This window comes from Telopea speciosissima, chromosome 10 (assembly GCF_018873765.1).
Source record: "Telopea speciosissima isolate NSW1024214 ecotype Mountain lineage chromosome 10, Tspe_v1, whole genome shotgun sequence".
Lineage (NCBI taxonomy): Eukaryota > Viridiplantae > Streptophyta > Magnoliopsida > Proteales > Proteaceae > Telopea > Telopea speciosissima.
In genome coordinates, this window is record NC_057925.1 from 4530779 (window position 1) to 4544898 (window position 14120).

At 37.5% G+C, this 14120-nt stretch overlaps 1 protein-coding gene across 5 annotated transcripts; it reads right to left on the minus strand.

The window, feature by feature from the left end:
- Positions 1–13637, minus strand: LOC122642638 (protein DETOXIFICATION 42-like). 5 transcript variants are annotated; one of them, XM_043836171.1, is made up of 14 exons: positions 13616–13637; positions 12636–12742; positions 12204–12325; positions 6544–6753; positions 6051–6223; positions 4986–5121; positions 4688–4784; positions 4466–4566; positions 2800–2963; positions 1470–1541; positions 1274–1390; positions 1075–1170; positions 846–967; positions 1–200 (listed from the first exon to the last, which is right to left on the minus strand). In XM_043836171.1, exons 2-14 carry the CDS (start codon positions 12713–12715, stop codon positions 128–130), a joined length of 1563 nt encoding a protein of 520 aa, XP_043692106.1. In that variant the 5' UTR covers positions 12716–12742; positions 13616–13637; the 3' UTR covers positions 1–127. The 5 variants fall into 5 exon arrangements, with proteins under 5 accessions (XP_043692106.1, XP_043692105.1, XP_043692104.1 ...); XM_043836170.1 differs by lacking the exon at positions 13616–13637 and adding an exon at positions 13210–13310 and having other exon boundaries at positions 6051–6217; positions 12636–12738; XM_043836169.1 differs by lacking the exon at positions 13616–13637 and adding an exon at positions 13210–13309 and having other exon boundaries at positions 12636–12738.
- Between the last annotated feature and the right edge of the window lie 483 nt (positions 13638–14120).

Sequence of the window (14120 nt, forward strand, 5' to 3'; positions counted from 1 at the left end):
ACCCTAAACAATTAACTAAAGACACAATATAGGGAAGATACCACAGGTACAAGTGCCAAAAGCATCATCGCAAGAGATCAATTTCTTCGATTGGACGAGTCATTAAGAATATACAATTCCCTTTGGGCTACAAGTTGTCACCATAGAAAGGCGATGTCAAGGTTCTGAGAAAGCTCCAAGGTCCACTGCCAGTTCCAATCCTGCACAAATGTAGACAGAGCAGATCAAAAAAAATTAGTCAAATTACTATTTTGGAATTCAATCAATAATTGCTATCACGCCTTTTTATTTATGCTACAGGCTATCTAAAGTGAAAGGTTAATGAATCAATTTTCAATTGGGGATAAAATCCCTTTCCAATGCCCACGTCTCTCCAATTTACGCAACCAAGTATTTTAAACAAAAGGATGGGAGGGTTTGCACATTGCACCAACCCCCCCCCCCTTTCTCAATCCTGCTCTCACTCACTCATCACTTCCCCCAAGAAGAAAAGGAAGGAACCACTAAAACCTTGGTCAGCATGCTTTACTTTCCTTCGGTGTCAACCGGTAGATCAGATTCCTATGTCTTCTTCATTAAGGTATCACCAGTCATACATTTACATAGTACAGATTATAAAGAAGAGAGGAGGACCAATTTTACATTTCATTACGGAATGCAAAACAAATATAAAAGGTTACAAGGGGAGAAAAAGAAAAGGGTAGGTGGAATGTGCAGCGAGGGGGGGGGAGAGGATTTCTTTTCTTATTGACTGCTCTCTTCTAATCCTGTCTGTCAACCAAAATAAAAGAAAATAATTATCTTATAATCTTTGGGACACAAAGCATTGGGCTTAGTTAACTTACCTCCAAAAGCCAGCAAAGGTGCGAAGACTCATATATATTGTCAAAGCTACCCAAATTCCAACAAAACCATGGCTTGCAGAGAGAAGTAACACACAAAGGATGCTGATTATGGCTACAAGAACCTGAAGATGAAGAACTCAAAAGTGAATATTTCATCAAGCACAGAAGAAAATGAATAACTACTAATGTATACTTCCTAAATTGTGTTAGCAAGGGCTGCTAAACTTGCCATGGAATAGGCAGAATATGTAAAATCAGATGCCCCAAAGTTGACACCATCAAAAACAAAAGCCAAGGCGTTGAGTGGCTGAGAAGCTGCTACAAACTGATGGGAGAAGAGAAAATTTTAGTTCCAGACTAATTTGGAATGGTGTAAAATAAATAAATAATAGTAATAAAATAAAATAAAAAATCACTACTACACTAACCGGGATGCCTATACTTATGAGGTGAATAACATTGATGTCCTTAGTGAATAACCGTGATGCAAACTGCAAGCCAACTCCTAGGAAAACAGAGAGCACCAACCCCAGAACAAAACCCAACTGCAAAACAGATCTAACCAGTTTCAGAGAAAATCACAATAAAAAAGAAACAAGATATTTGGGCCAAAAATTGATGTACCTGTAATACCCTGGATGCGGTGGCGGTTGCCTTGCTATAATCGTTTTCAGCAAATGCGCTAGCAATAATTGCCTGAAAGAACCTAATACCATCTTAGTAGACTTATCTTGCTAAAGAAATTTGGAATTTAAGATGTCCATATGAACTTTTCCAGTTTAGTACCATACAAATCAGAATTCCTAAGAAACATAAAGTAATCTGAGACGACAGTTTGAGAAGTAGTTATTTGTGAAAAGGCATATGAAGCACAAACTAAAATGGATGAAAAAATACCCCAAGGAGGTAGCTCAGTTGTCAAGGACCAATACCTCATACAATTAAGAGGTCATGAGTTCAACTCTCCTAAGGGACTACCTATCCAAAAAAATGGACGAATAAACATTACGTGATATAAATTTTAAAAGTTAAAACTATGACCAAAAAAAGTATAAGTTTGAGCCAAAACTTCTGAATCCACTACCAAAAGTGCAATATTAAAAACTGTTTGTTTGGGAATAATCCAGCAATGACTAGGTTTGAAACTTTGAATGACTTATCCGGGTTGGACCTCTCCACCTAGTAGCTTAATCCTTTGAGATTGATAATTCAACATGGTATCAGAGTCGGCACAAACAACACCTTGATTGTGCCGACAATCAAAAGTGCAATATTAAAAACTGCTTGTTTGGGAATAATCCAACAATGACTAGGTTTGAAACTTTGAATGACTTGTCCAAGTTGGACCTCTCCACCTAGTAGCTTAATCCTTTGAGATTGAAAATTCAACATGGTATCAGAGTTGGCACAAACAACACCTTGATTGCATGTACATCCACATGTACAACAGTTATGAGGGGCCACACGTCCCATGTATGTGGCCATCCAAGAGGAGCAACACGAGAGGGAGTGTGTTTGGGAGTAATCCTACAGCGATTAAAGTTTGGGTCCTCGGATGACTTCATATATTGGTAGGACCTCTCCACCTAATAGCTTGAGTTTTTGGGCTAGAGAACTAGAAATCGAAAAATGAAACTCAGGTCAGAAATTTAGGCAAAATGCAAATAAGGAGTTCTGACCTTTAGCTCATTGTAAGCAAGAAATATCAAAAAAGACAACTTAGCTATTTTCGAAGGATCTCCAATTTAATGTAGTCCCAACTCCCAACTCCATTGTTTCAACTTAATTTCAAGGTTAATCACCAGCTTTTGTCATGTTACAAACAATTAAATAAAAGCCCTCGGATGGTCCTAATGTGTCAATGTTAATTACCACTGTTGAAATGGCCCGAAAAGGTTTATTTTAAACTTAAAGCACAGAAGTCAGATTCAAAAGATAAAAATGACTATGTTACCTGTCCAGCAACAGCCAACCCATCAGCAAGAAGAGATGCTGCCAACCAAACCTGCAAGCAGACTTGAAATGCAGCCATTGGTGTTGGTCCCAACCGTGCAGCCATTGATGCTGCCAGGGTCACACAGAATGTCACAGCTATCACCCTCACTAACAATAAAGAACCTGATTCCAAGGACAAAAATAAAATATCACATCAGGGATTGAAACTGAAGTGTCAAAAAATAAAATTAAGGGAAATAATGATGTTAACTGATGCAAACACCCCGAATTCTTCTGAACGGAAGAACAGTAACATGAAACCAGCATCATGAAGATCAAGATCTCTCAATTGAATTTCAAAGACATTTAATTACGTGAAATTCCATACACTATCAAAAGTTAAATATATATAATCTTTAAATAATCACCTCAATACTCTGAGACCTACCTTCAGCACTGTAGCTCAGAAGTTATATATTTGGTAAAACTTCTAAGTTAGGAAAGCTAAGGGAGCTAACATCTGTAATGGAATTTCAGTTTCTTGTAAATCAGACACTGAAGCCCATCAAAAATTACATAAATATTCTTCAAATAAAAAGCAAAAACAGGGGGAAAAACAGAGAGAGAGAGAGAGAGAGAGTGTGTGTGTGTGTGAAAATAAAGAAAAGATAGTTTTTCTAAAACTCTGACACATCAATTTAGAAAATCCAAGGAAAGGGTTTAACAGCCGCAGAACCTTGGCTACCTTAAAGGGAACTGGGTCCCACATGTGCACAATTTTATTACTTTCCTTTCTCAGATATGGGTCAGCCATGGTTCTTTCTAGAAGTTGTCTAAGTTGCTATATATTTGCCTTTTTTTTACTTGTAAAGAATCCTATTTCTAATAGGATTTGCAATTAAAAGTGCTTTTAGGCTAGTTGTTTGGGGATATTTGTCCCCCTGAGTCAATGAGTCCTTTGATTTCTAAGTTGATTGTTTAACTTTTTACTAGGAGTTGGATAATCCTAGAGGGAAAAGGAATAGGAATAGGGATATTCCATAGTATAAATAGAACAGTAATCTCATTCATTAACGTAATGTAATCTTGTGCAAAGTGGATTCCTCGAGGATAACCTCTCTCCTCTTCTTCTCCTACTTATTAAGTCCAATTATTCAATTATGATTCCAACAGCAAAAGCACTTCAATCAGCAAGGTTAGTTTCATCAGCTTTTTTAATTTCGAACTCTGTCTAGATCACTCTAGGTGATTGAAAGGAATCATGCATATTTTATGCTAATTGACTTCAGTAGTGCTGCATTACCTTTCAATCGAGCAGGTGGTTTCCTTTTTTACTTTTCGATAAATAATGAATTTATTAAGCAGAGAAGAAAAAAAAGGGATACAAAGAAATGAGTCACCGCTTCATCCTCAACAAAGGGAAAACAAAATGAAATGGGAGAGCAGGGACAGCAGGCTACATCCTCACAAAACAATATTCTCCCGTAAAAGTAATTTAGGGCGAACTACTACTCGCATAGCTAAATCACGGCAATATAGTTGAGTAGGCAGTATTGCATCTGTTTTCACCCAAGTTAAAGTGGTAATCCATGAAATCACAAAAGAATATGAAATCTAGATTGCAACCTTCAGGGAAAAAAAAAAACCACAGGAAATTTTACCGACACTAAATTTAAAGTTCTCACCATTTTTAAGAAACCTGCCAAGTTTCAAATCTTTGAGACTTGGTGACACAAGGTCAACTTTCTTGATCAATGTCCACAACAGTATAAATGAAATTAGGTACCTAAATGACAACATATAATGTGAAGAAATAATCGATTTCTATAAAGAGAATACCAAAAGCTAGCATAAAATAAAATAGAGAAACATTGAACTCTTATGAAAAGCAGTTAGATATAACTTACTGAGAAATAACATGGGCAATGGCTGCGCCACTAACACCCAAACGGAAAACGAAAATAAGTAATGGATCTAATATGATGTTTGCTACATCTCCAGCCACTACATTGAACCAGGAGTCCATATGAGTTGGATATATATGCAATTTATTTGAAACAAAAAATCAACTTTTTTTAATTATGCATGTCCGTGGCATTAATTGCTATCTTGATTAGCAAGACACAGTGCATACTGAGTTTTGAATTTTAACTTTAAAATATGAAGATATTTGCATTGAAACAGATAACAATGGTCTCTGCTTACCAGTAGCATATAAAGGAGTTTTTGTATCTTTAAATCCTCGAAAAACCCCTTGCATGGCAAGCGACAGAAGAACTGCAGGAGCACCAAATGACCTTAATGTCAAGTATTGTTGTGCTGGGTTCATCATAGGGGAATCCTATATGAATTAAAAAATCTTGTTATTCATCAGTACATAATATTTAGCAACACATGCACAGATATGTTAAATATAGGGAAATAGAAACTAGATCATCTTTCTCTTTTTAAATAAGTCCCAGATCTAAGCAGTTAGAAAATATCCCAGCCATGATCACTACATCAACAGTAACATTGTTCATCAACTTTATATCATGGAAGGGAACTAAATATAGTCATCCGTGGACAAATAATTGGCAGGAGAAATGGAATCACTGTAAAGATGATATGATAGAATTTGTAACACACCCTATTCTAACTTCTATTAGTTGTAATTTCCAAACTCCATAAACATGAATATTGCCAGTAAATGGATATCACACCTACCCTACCTGCAGTCAAAATCTCCCTAAGAAGCAATTCTTCCTTTACCCAAACAGAAATGCGCTCCAAGGGTGGAAAGTTTCCAACCCCACACATTTAGTGGATCTACTCGGAACAAGTAGGTTTTAGGCTTGTTTATTGATTTAAAAGTCAAATGGCAATAACTTCTCTAACAACCATGGATTTTAAATTAGTATCGGATTAGTAGCTGACTCGACCGATCCGAACTTCGTATATAAAATAGACTGGCCAATCCACTGTATACATCAGGTTTTGTCTCCTATTAGGTTCCCTAAAACCTGCCTATCATTATCATATAAGAGTTATCTCATTACTCTAACCATAACCCTAGAATTGTCCTACTTTACATCAATTCTGCCCATTCGAACCAGCAGCCCCTTGTGATCCTGTTGCTTGGCCTCTAGTAGGATTCTTCTCCTATCTACAGCTACATTAGGTAGTAGTAACACATGATCACAGAAACAAGAAATATTCAACATATTGGTAAATATACTTGCAAAACAAACAAAAATAATGTAGATAATAGAACAAAACCACTAAACTTACTGATTTCACCCCCATGAAATTTAAGAGAGGTTTTGATCCAAAAATTAAGAATATGGCTTGGACAAGGCCGAGCACCCCTCCAATAACCAATGCCGATGACGCTGATGGGATTTTCCTCTTCTCATGCTGAAACTTGGACATGCCTGAATTTCCACCAGCAGGACGTTCTGAAACTATACATGCTTTTATCAAAATTTGATATGGAAGATTACCACATAACTTAGGCATGTTAATTACCCATGTGGTTATTTAGGATGCTACCCATAAAACACATCCAAAGTAACTCCTAGAAAAGTCTCAAAAAATAAAAATGATGTACTCAGGAAAACTGAATCTTTTGGGCTACCATGTACCAATAATAAAACAACCAAGTAAATGCAGAGAGAGAGAGAGACAGAAGGGGTATTCTTATGAAACCTTAATGCACTCTATTGGCCCATGTCAACTAGTCCTTGAAAACGACAAAAAAGGGAAAAAAGAAAAGAAGTCATACCAAATTTTGGAATCAACTCTTTCCTTTCACTGTTTGGAGCTAACTGCATTTCCAAGTTTTCATTTTCCTGGTCATCAGTGATCGCTCTTCCAACAGTTTCTTCCTCTGCAACAAAAGAAGTTGTGACACTGACAAGTGGGAATATTGCAATCCTTGCTACTTGATTAAACAAAGCAATAGCCACTCCCACAGCAGCAAGCTCCACTGGACCTGTAATTAGAAGGTCATGACGGGCAGTTAATTATAGATATTGACTAAGTTAATCTGTCATGCAACTTTATACAGAGCTAAAGTAAATATTTCGGTTTTAACACTTCGTTGAAACAAAATGGCATGCAAATTCAGGGATCTTCAATGTTTCGGTTTTTCACTGAAATGGACCATATTTTGGTGCCATTTCGGTGGTATATTTTGACCCTTTCGGTCAAGAAATCGAAATCTTGAACCTTGCTGAATGTGAGCAACAATTGAAGTATCCAGCATGCAGTAGAGTTGAACAAGTGAAGAAGCATTCCTTCTTCAAATACATACTACTAGAAATCAAACCTTCATTAGTTAATAGTCTTTTGAAGTCATAACTAACTATCTTTTGTCTCCCTACATAAGAAGGCTAATTAGATAGTCTTTTCCAGTCAGAACTAACTAGCTTTTGTCTTCCTAAATCAACATCGTTCAGGATACCTACACTACTGAATAGTTGAACATTCTTGTTGCTAACATATAATTAACTTTCTTCTTCGTACATGCCCTCCAGAACGCATGTGGACAGACATTATGTTTAACATCAAGTCTAGTCCTCATAATGTAGGAGCTAGTTCAACTAAGAAGCAACCCTACAGTAGGACCTATGTGCTGTCTAGCAGTGGAGATCTTCAGCAAAACGCCATAGAAAACTGAACCGCATACGCTATTTTGAGGCATCTTCAATCAGCAATTGATTAGAACTCAATAGAGCTTCTTGTATTGACTGGTTACAGAATTACAGCACTGTAGTTAGGCCTCAGATTGCAGTAGACTTCAGAATATGATCTCCCACAGAATATTGGAAAATAAAATAAAATTAGAAGAAGATAAAATAAGGTAGAATAGAATTGGATTAAGTCTCTCACTCTCTTCCAGGCCTCTCACCCATAGGTATCTCACCCTTTCAAGGCATCTCACCTCTCAACTGAATCACACTTCATGAAGAAAACTTCAAACATTCATTATGTTAAAAAAAACACCACGAAACACAAACAAACAAAACAGAGCAAACAAAGATGGCACAGAGATTTAACGTGGTTCACAGACCAATATGATGAGCTACATCCACAGGAAAAGCTGAAGATGACTCACTATGTAAATGAAAGAAGATTACAGTGAAGATCTCTCAAGAACACCAAAATGGCAGCAAGAACTCTCACCTAGAAACCCTAACTCGAAAATCCCCAAATCTCACTTGATTCACTTAGACAACAAGACAAGAAAACATATAAATCATCCTCCAATCAGGTCGGGTCATACCATCAAAGACCTTAGGGGGGAAAATCCCATTTGGGTCGCCACCGAAAATGTCGGAGTTGGTCAACTTTGAAACGGGTACAAGAATTCAAGACACACATAACAGATTATCTCAATCGTCTCTGCTAATGGCTATTACAAATATATTTAAAGAAAACCCAATAAAATTCCTAATCTATCTAGGAAATTAAATCTAACTAACCATCTAATTTCAGATTACATATAAGCTAACTAATAAAATCAAAATAGAAACAAATCCCAATAGAAACCTATCTAATAAAACTAAGGGAAAGAGATCGCTGCCTGGGCCTCTAGAGCCTGCATGCACATGTTGGCCAATGGGAGCGCACGTGCAAAACATCGTCCTGGGCAGGATTTCCGCCTTAACATGGGGGCAGCGCGGTAATTTTGCACGCTTCTATGTCTAGGTGCAGGAGCCACGCAGGCCACACGACCAGGTAGCATTCTTTTCCCCTAAAAGTAATTATAACAGCTGTAGGAGTCCTCAACGTATTGGCAATTGAGTCTTCAATTTGCATTCAATCTCCACCAGCTGTCATGGGCCCACTCGAATGCAAATTGAAGACCCGATTGCCAATAGGTGGAGGACTCCTACAGCTGTTATAATTAATTTTATTAGAATAGGAAGTTTCTATTTTATAGGATTATTTTATGTAATGGGTACTTTCTATTTTTAGGATTCTTTATTTGTTAGTTAATTAGATTTCCATTAGGATTTTATTATCTCTAGAAGACTTTGATGTAATCAATTTGAAGTTTATAAATAAAGAAAAAAGGACTGAAACAGCAAAGTCGAGTTAGAGAAAAAAAATGAGCTTGGTTAAAGCCATTAATGGCTGTGAGAGACAGCTCCTGTGAGAGGCAGGTACGGCACACCCATCCCTATCCCCTTCTTCTATCTATCCATCTTCTCTATTTCTATTTTCTTCTTTGTTTCTATTGTGTTTTTATTTCAATTTCCTGCAATTCTGAGATCAACCGAGGTTCCAAACTACTGCTGGGATTCATTAATTCGATAGAGGATTTCATGCTACCATAGTTGCTGATTGAAGAAAGCCTAAACATACTCTGTGGATGCTGTTCTTCATTGAAGAGTTTACAATCCTCCCGTAGAATTAGTTGCAGCTTAGCTATTCTACATTACCACCAAGGAACCGTCAAGGAAGCCTCCCCTTGACTGCCCAAATATCTTCCTCATGGAACCTCTGTTGCAATTGAAGTATTGTGGATTTGTTATCAACATCATCATCTAACTGTCTGACAAAATTTATGCTAATCAGATTTTCCCATGTGGAAGCACAAAGCTTCGAAAATTGGTTGAAAGTTCACTTTACAAGCTTTGAGGCAACTTCAGTTTGACCATTGAAAATTCTAAGGACGAAATTCCAAACATGGTGCCTCATTCAGTGGAGGTAGGAGATGAAACTTGACATGTGGAAAATCCAATGTGAGGGTTTAAACCCAACAGTGACCACAAGAGGCCTCCAAGTGGGTAAAAAAGGCAGACCTTAAAGGAAAATGTTACGAAATAATCCCACATTGACTTAAGTCTTGGACCTTGGATGATTCTTAAGCTTCTGGGTTGAATAACTAACTAGAAAGACTTCCCCAGTAGGGTAAGTGTTATTTACATTTCCTGGTCAAGGATGCCTTTAGTTGTTATCAGTGAGAAGGGACAAGCTTGGAGTATCCTGGAAAGATAATACCCTGGAGGCCTGTTGATGATGTTCAATACCATCCTTCCGTAAGATTAGAACATTTGGGAATATATGATACACTAAAATTAATACCAATATTATAGCTAAAGTTCAGTAAAGCAAGATTACTTTGGCTAAAATCGATGATGTAGTCCAAGTTCTCGATTGGGGTTCCAAAATTGGTTCACAATTGGACCATAAATTGAGGGTATCAAGCAGCCTATATTTGGTGATATTTCATTCTATATTTGGCCCTATTTCATCCATATCAAGCCAGCAGCTGAAGGAGCTATTCTTAGAATTTGAGTAGGCCCATGACAGCTGGTGGAGATTGAATGGAAGACCCAAAACATTGTTCACAGTACTGTTCATGTGAACAGTGTCACAGCCCATATTGCCTTGTGTGGGAATGCTTCTAGAAGATCTTGTGGGGCCCAATACCAGATTGCGTGGAGAATAAATAATCCAGCATATCATCTACTTTCTATTTTTTCTTAGTTTCTAATTTCAGATTTGGAACGTAGGCTTAGCTTTTATTTAGAAGTTTCTATTTCAGTCCTTTGTTTCCTTATAGTTGATCTACACAAAGTTAGACTTGTATTACTTAGGGATCAAGTCTCAATTGTTCTACAGATTTTCTATTTTCAATACTTACTATTTTGTAATCCATGCATCAATATAAATAAAGAGAAGGGGCTGGACACATGGTTCGAGAACTCTCGGTTTCCTGAGATCCTGGGACGAGATGCCATACGCATTCTAAAATTACACTTTCTCGGCGAGATCTCGGTATTGTCTCGGTACACATTTTTTCCAGTTTTTTTTTAGTTTTAAAAGTTCAATATCTCGCCGAGATCTCGGTATCGGGTTAGAACATGGTTTTTTACCCATTTTAATTGCCCATTTGACCCATGTGCCCATTTTTATCAAAAGAGGGCAATGGACAGAACTCGGAAATGTCAATAGTTCTGTCCATAGCTCTCTAAACAAAGGGGAAAACACTCAAACAACTCTCTCCCTCAAATTTCTTCCTCTTTCTTTCAAATCTTGGGTGGATTGAATTGTTTGAAGTGAGATTCAAGTGTTAAAGTGAAGATTCAACTCCAACAGTCCAAGAATCATCACCTATTTGTAGGATTCCAAAATAAAACTCATATTTGGACTTGTTTTTTGGCAAATCTGGGCATGCCATTGTACTTAAATGGCCTGAAATAGGCTGGATACCAAATTTCAGACCCAAAATATGTGTAAAACCCACCAAGTTGGGGGTCCGAGTCAAAAAAAAAAAAATGCAGCAACTCGTCGAGATCTCGACTCGACTCAGTTTCTAGCTTGGTCGAGATGCCACCGAGACCCGAGTCTTAGAACCTTGGCTGGACATAAGGCCCCAATATTGAGATTAGAGGAACAAGTTTGTTGAAAACTGTGGCTATGAGATGCAGTGAGGTCAGCGACCTATGAGAGGGTGAGAGGCTTAACCCATTCTATCCCCGTTCTTCTTCTTCTTCCCCGATCTTCTATCTTCTTCTCTATTGATTTTACTTTATATTTTCATTAAACCTGCAACCTGTGTTCTATTGTGAGGAACCAAAACACCTTTTGGGGGCTAGTAATATGCTGTTGATACACCATAGTCTGTCCAACGAGATTCATCAGAGTTGTGAAGATTAGAGGCTGTTTGTACCCTGTGGCATCCTTTGGATCTGGAGATTCTAACAGAAACTTTAAGTTGATGTGATACTTCATCCAACCATCATTCTCAGACCATATTTTGGTTTGCTATTCCCCTTCATACTGTCTCCACTCGATATTGATTTCAAGCCCCAACTATTGGTTGAATAGTATTGTGGTTGTAAGTTCCCAATTCTGAGATTGAGTTTCTATTTTTGAACAAGTGTCTTGACTTGCAAACCAGCCATCATCCGAGGCTGATTTTCGGAGATAACTACGAAAACATTACCCCCTTCATTTGATAGTAACTTCAACCCTATCCCATAAGCCAATCCACTGCTGATGATGATGATGTTAATTAGTTGCTATTTTAAGGCTGTGATGCAACTGCAATTCTGTCCATTGATTTACTATGAATTTCATACATGTTACTGCTACTGTTGAGAGGGTGTTCTGTAATTAGTTTCGTCAGGTGAGTCCAATACCTCAGTGCTTATTGACTGTTAAGAGTTACTGTGTTTCTGGTTGCTGGAAAAATTGTTGTTGGTTGTGAAAGACCTACATTAATCGCAGAATCAATCAATACATTATAAGCAAGCAAGAATGGATGAGGGAGAGAAATAGACTGAGATGTGTTGCACCAGAATTGGGATGATAAACAAGTCAATTAGAGTCGAATAATAAAATAGCAAAGAGATAAGTTGGTGGACGTCTTGCAAGCATAATTAGTATTCACAAGGTCATAATAGAAACAGAAATTGAAGCACTTACCTATTTGGCCAATGAATGCAGTGTCAATTAGGGAAGCAATGGGATCAGCTGTCAAAGCCATGGCTGCAGGAAATGCAATTTGGGCTATCTCCATGCCAAGCTCATCCTTCTTTAAAACATGCCTGACCATTGAAGGATGGAATCAATCATTAGCAACTATAACCTTTCCTCTTTTTATTACTCAAAAAAAAAAAGGCAACTCCGATGATCTGTATTCACTATGATACCAACAAGTGAACCAAAAACCCACTGAGCTGCTGAGAATTAAATTAGGGTTTGAAACATATATTAAATCCTATGCCAAAAGGTTTCCCAACCCCCATTCCAAAAAAAAAAAAATTCTTCCTCTTTTGTCCTCTTTTATTTTCTATTTTTAGTAATACCAAATAACACTAAAGAAATTCTGCAACAAGGAACACAATGAAATAATACCTTGCATCCTTGAAGAGAACACAAAGTGGCGACTTTCTTTTTTCACCGCCCAGAAGGTCATCGGCATCCTCTGCGATCATTGGATGGACCAAATCTTCGTAATCTGCAGATGATAACCTGATCATATGAGCCTTCCAGAAGCAAAAGACAATCACAATTATTGCTCCAGTGACAAAATTTTCCAATACCACAAATTAGGGACCATTTCAACTGCAGAATTCACATCATCTAATTCTAATCGACTGATCAAGCAAGGAAACACAGAATAGGATTAAGAATCCCACATGCCCCAAGAGTTATCAACGGAAAAGTGAATTAGTACCCAAACATCCTTTTTTTTTTTTCTTTTCTTTTTGGAGGGTGGTGTGGTAGGACTTTGGAGGCAGAGGGGTTTGGGTGTACGAAACAAGTTTCTGCAAGCAAATGAAAGCAAGAAAAAATAACAGGGAATCATAACTGTGCACACAAGAAAGAAGCTGTGAGAAGAAATTTTCAGGTCCCGAAATCAAACCTCTAGCACAGAGACCGTATCTAACTTTCAACAAACACGCTGAGGTTGAAGAAACCCACTTACCCATCAGAGCAGTTGGCTTGAAATTATACTTCAGAATTCGGACAAATCAAAATCTACAATCGTAGAAAGTCCAAGACACCATTACTCATCACAATAAACAAGAACAACCACGAACAGAGAAAGGAAAAGAAACAAAAAAGAGAGAGAGAGATTCCCAAGAGAGCCTTTAATTTCCTTCGAAGGAAACAGAAGGAGAAAGGGTCAAGATAACAATGTAAATAAAATTCATCAAAAAGTCACTATCGAACACACACGTGTGAAATTAAAGAAAGGAGAATTTAGGACCAGCAAGGATAGAGTCATTCTCGACTCGTCCCCGTGTTTGACACGAAGGAGAAGTGACTGACCCGGTAACCTTGTAAGTCAAAATCTCAAATTCTGAGTTCTTTCCACCTTCTGCTTCTTGTTCTTCACCTTCCTCTGGTAAACCGTTCTGGTCCTTGAGTGTAAAGTCCTGCTTTGATACCTACAAGTAACAACAACCACCACTGAATCACTGGAATCGTCAACCATGGAAGCTGAAACGTTATTTTCTTTGCTTTACGACGAAGTTTCAGAATAACAAAAGGAAATTAAAAATGGATAAACTTGTCTAAGATGGTTCCGGTCCAGATAAAACTATGATTTGCTAATAAACAAACAAAAAGAAACCATAAATTTTCAAACTTGAATCCTCTTACAGAAATTAGGTCGGCGTGGAAGATATTATATTACGCTTCGCAATTGTTTGTTAAACTTGGAATTTAGTTGCAGTCTCTATTTCCTTCTCTTCTCTTGTCTTCCTCGCTTTCGAGCAGGATTTGATATTTGTATATTCTTTGTTGTAAAAGATCGATGGAGGACTGGTTTTCTAGTGTGAAAAACTTAAAAAGACATCTAATCGCCGCCATTGCTGGAACGATTTACTTCTA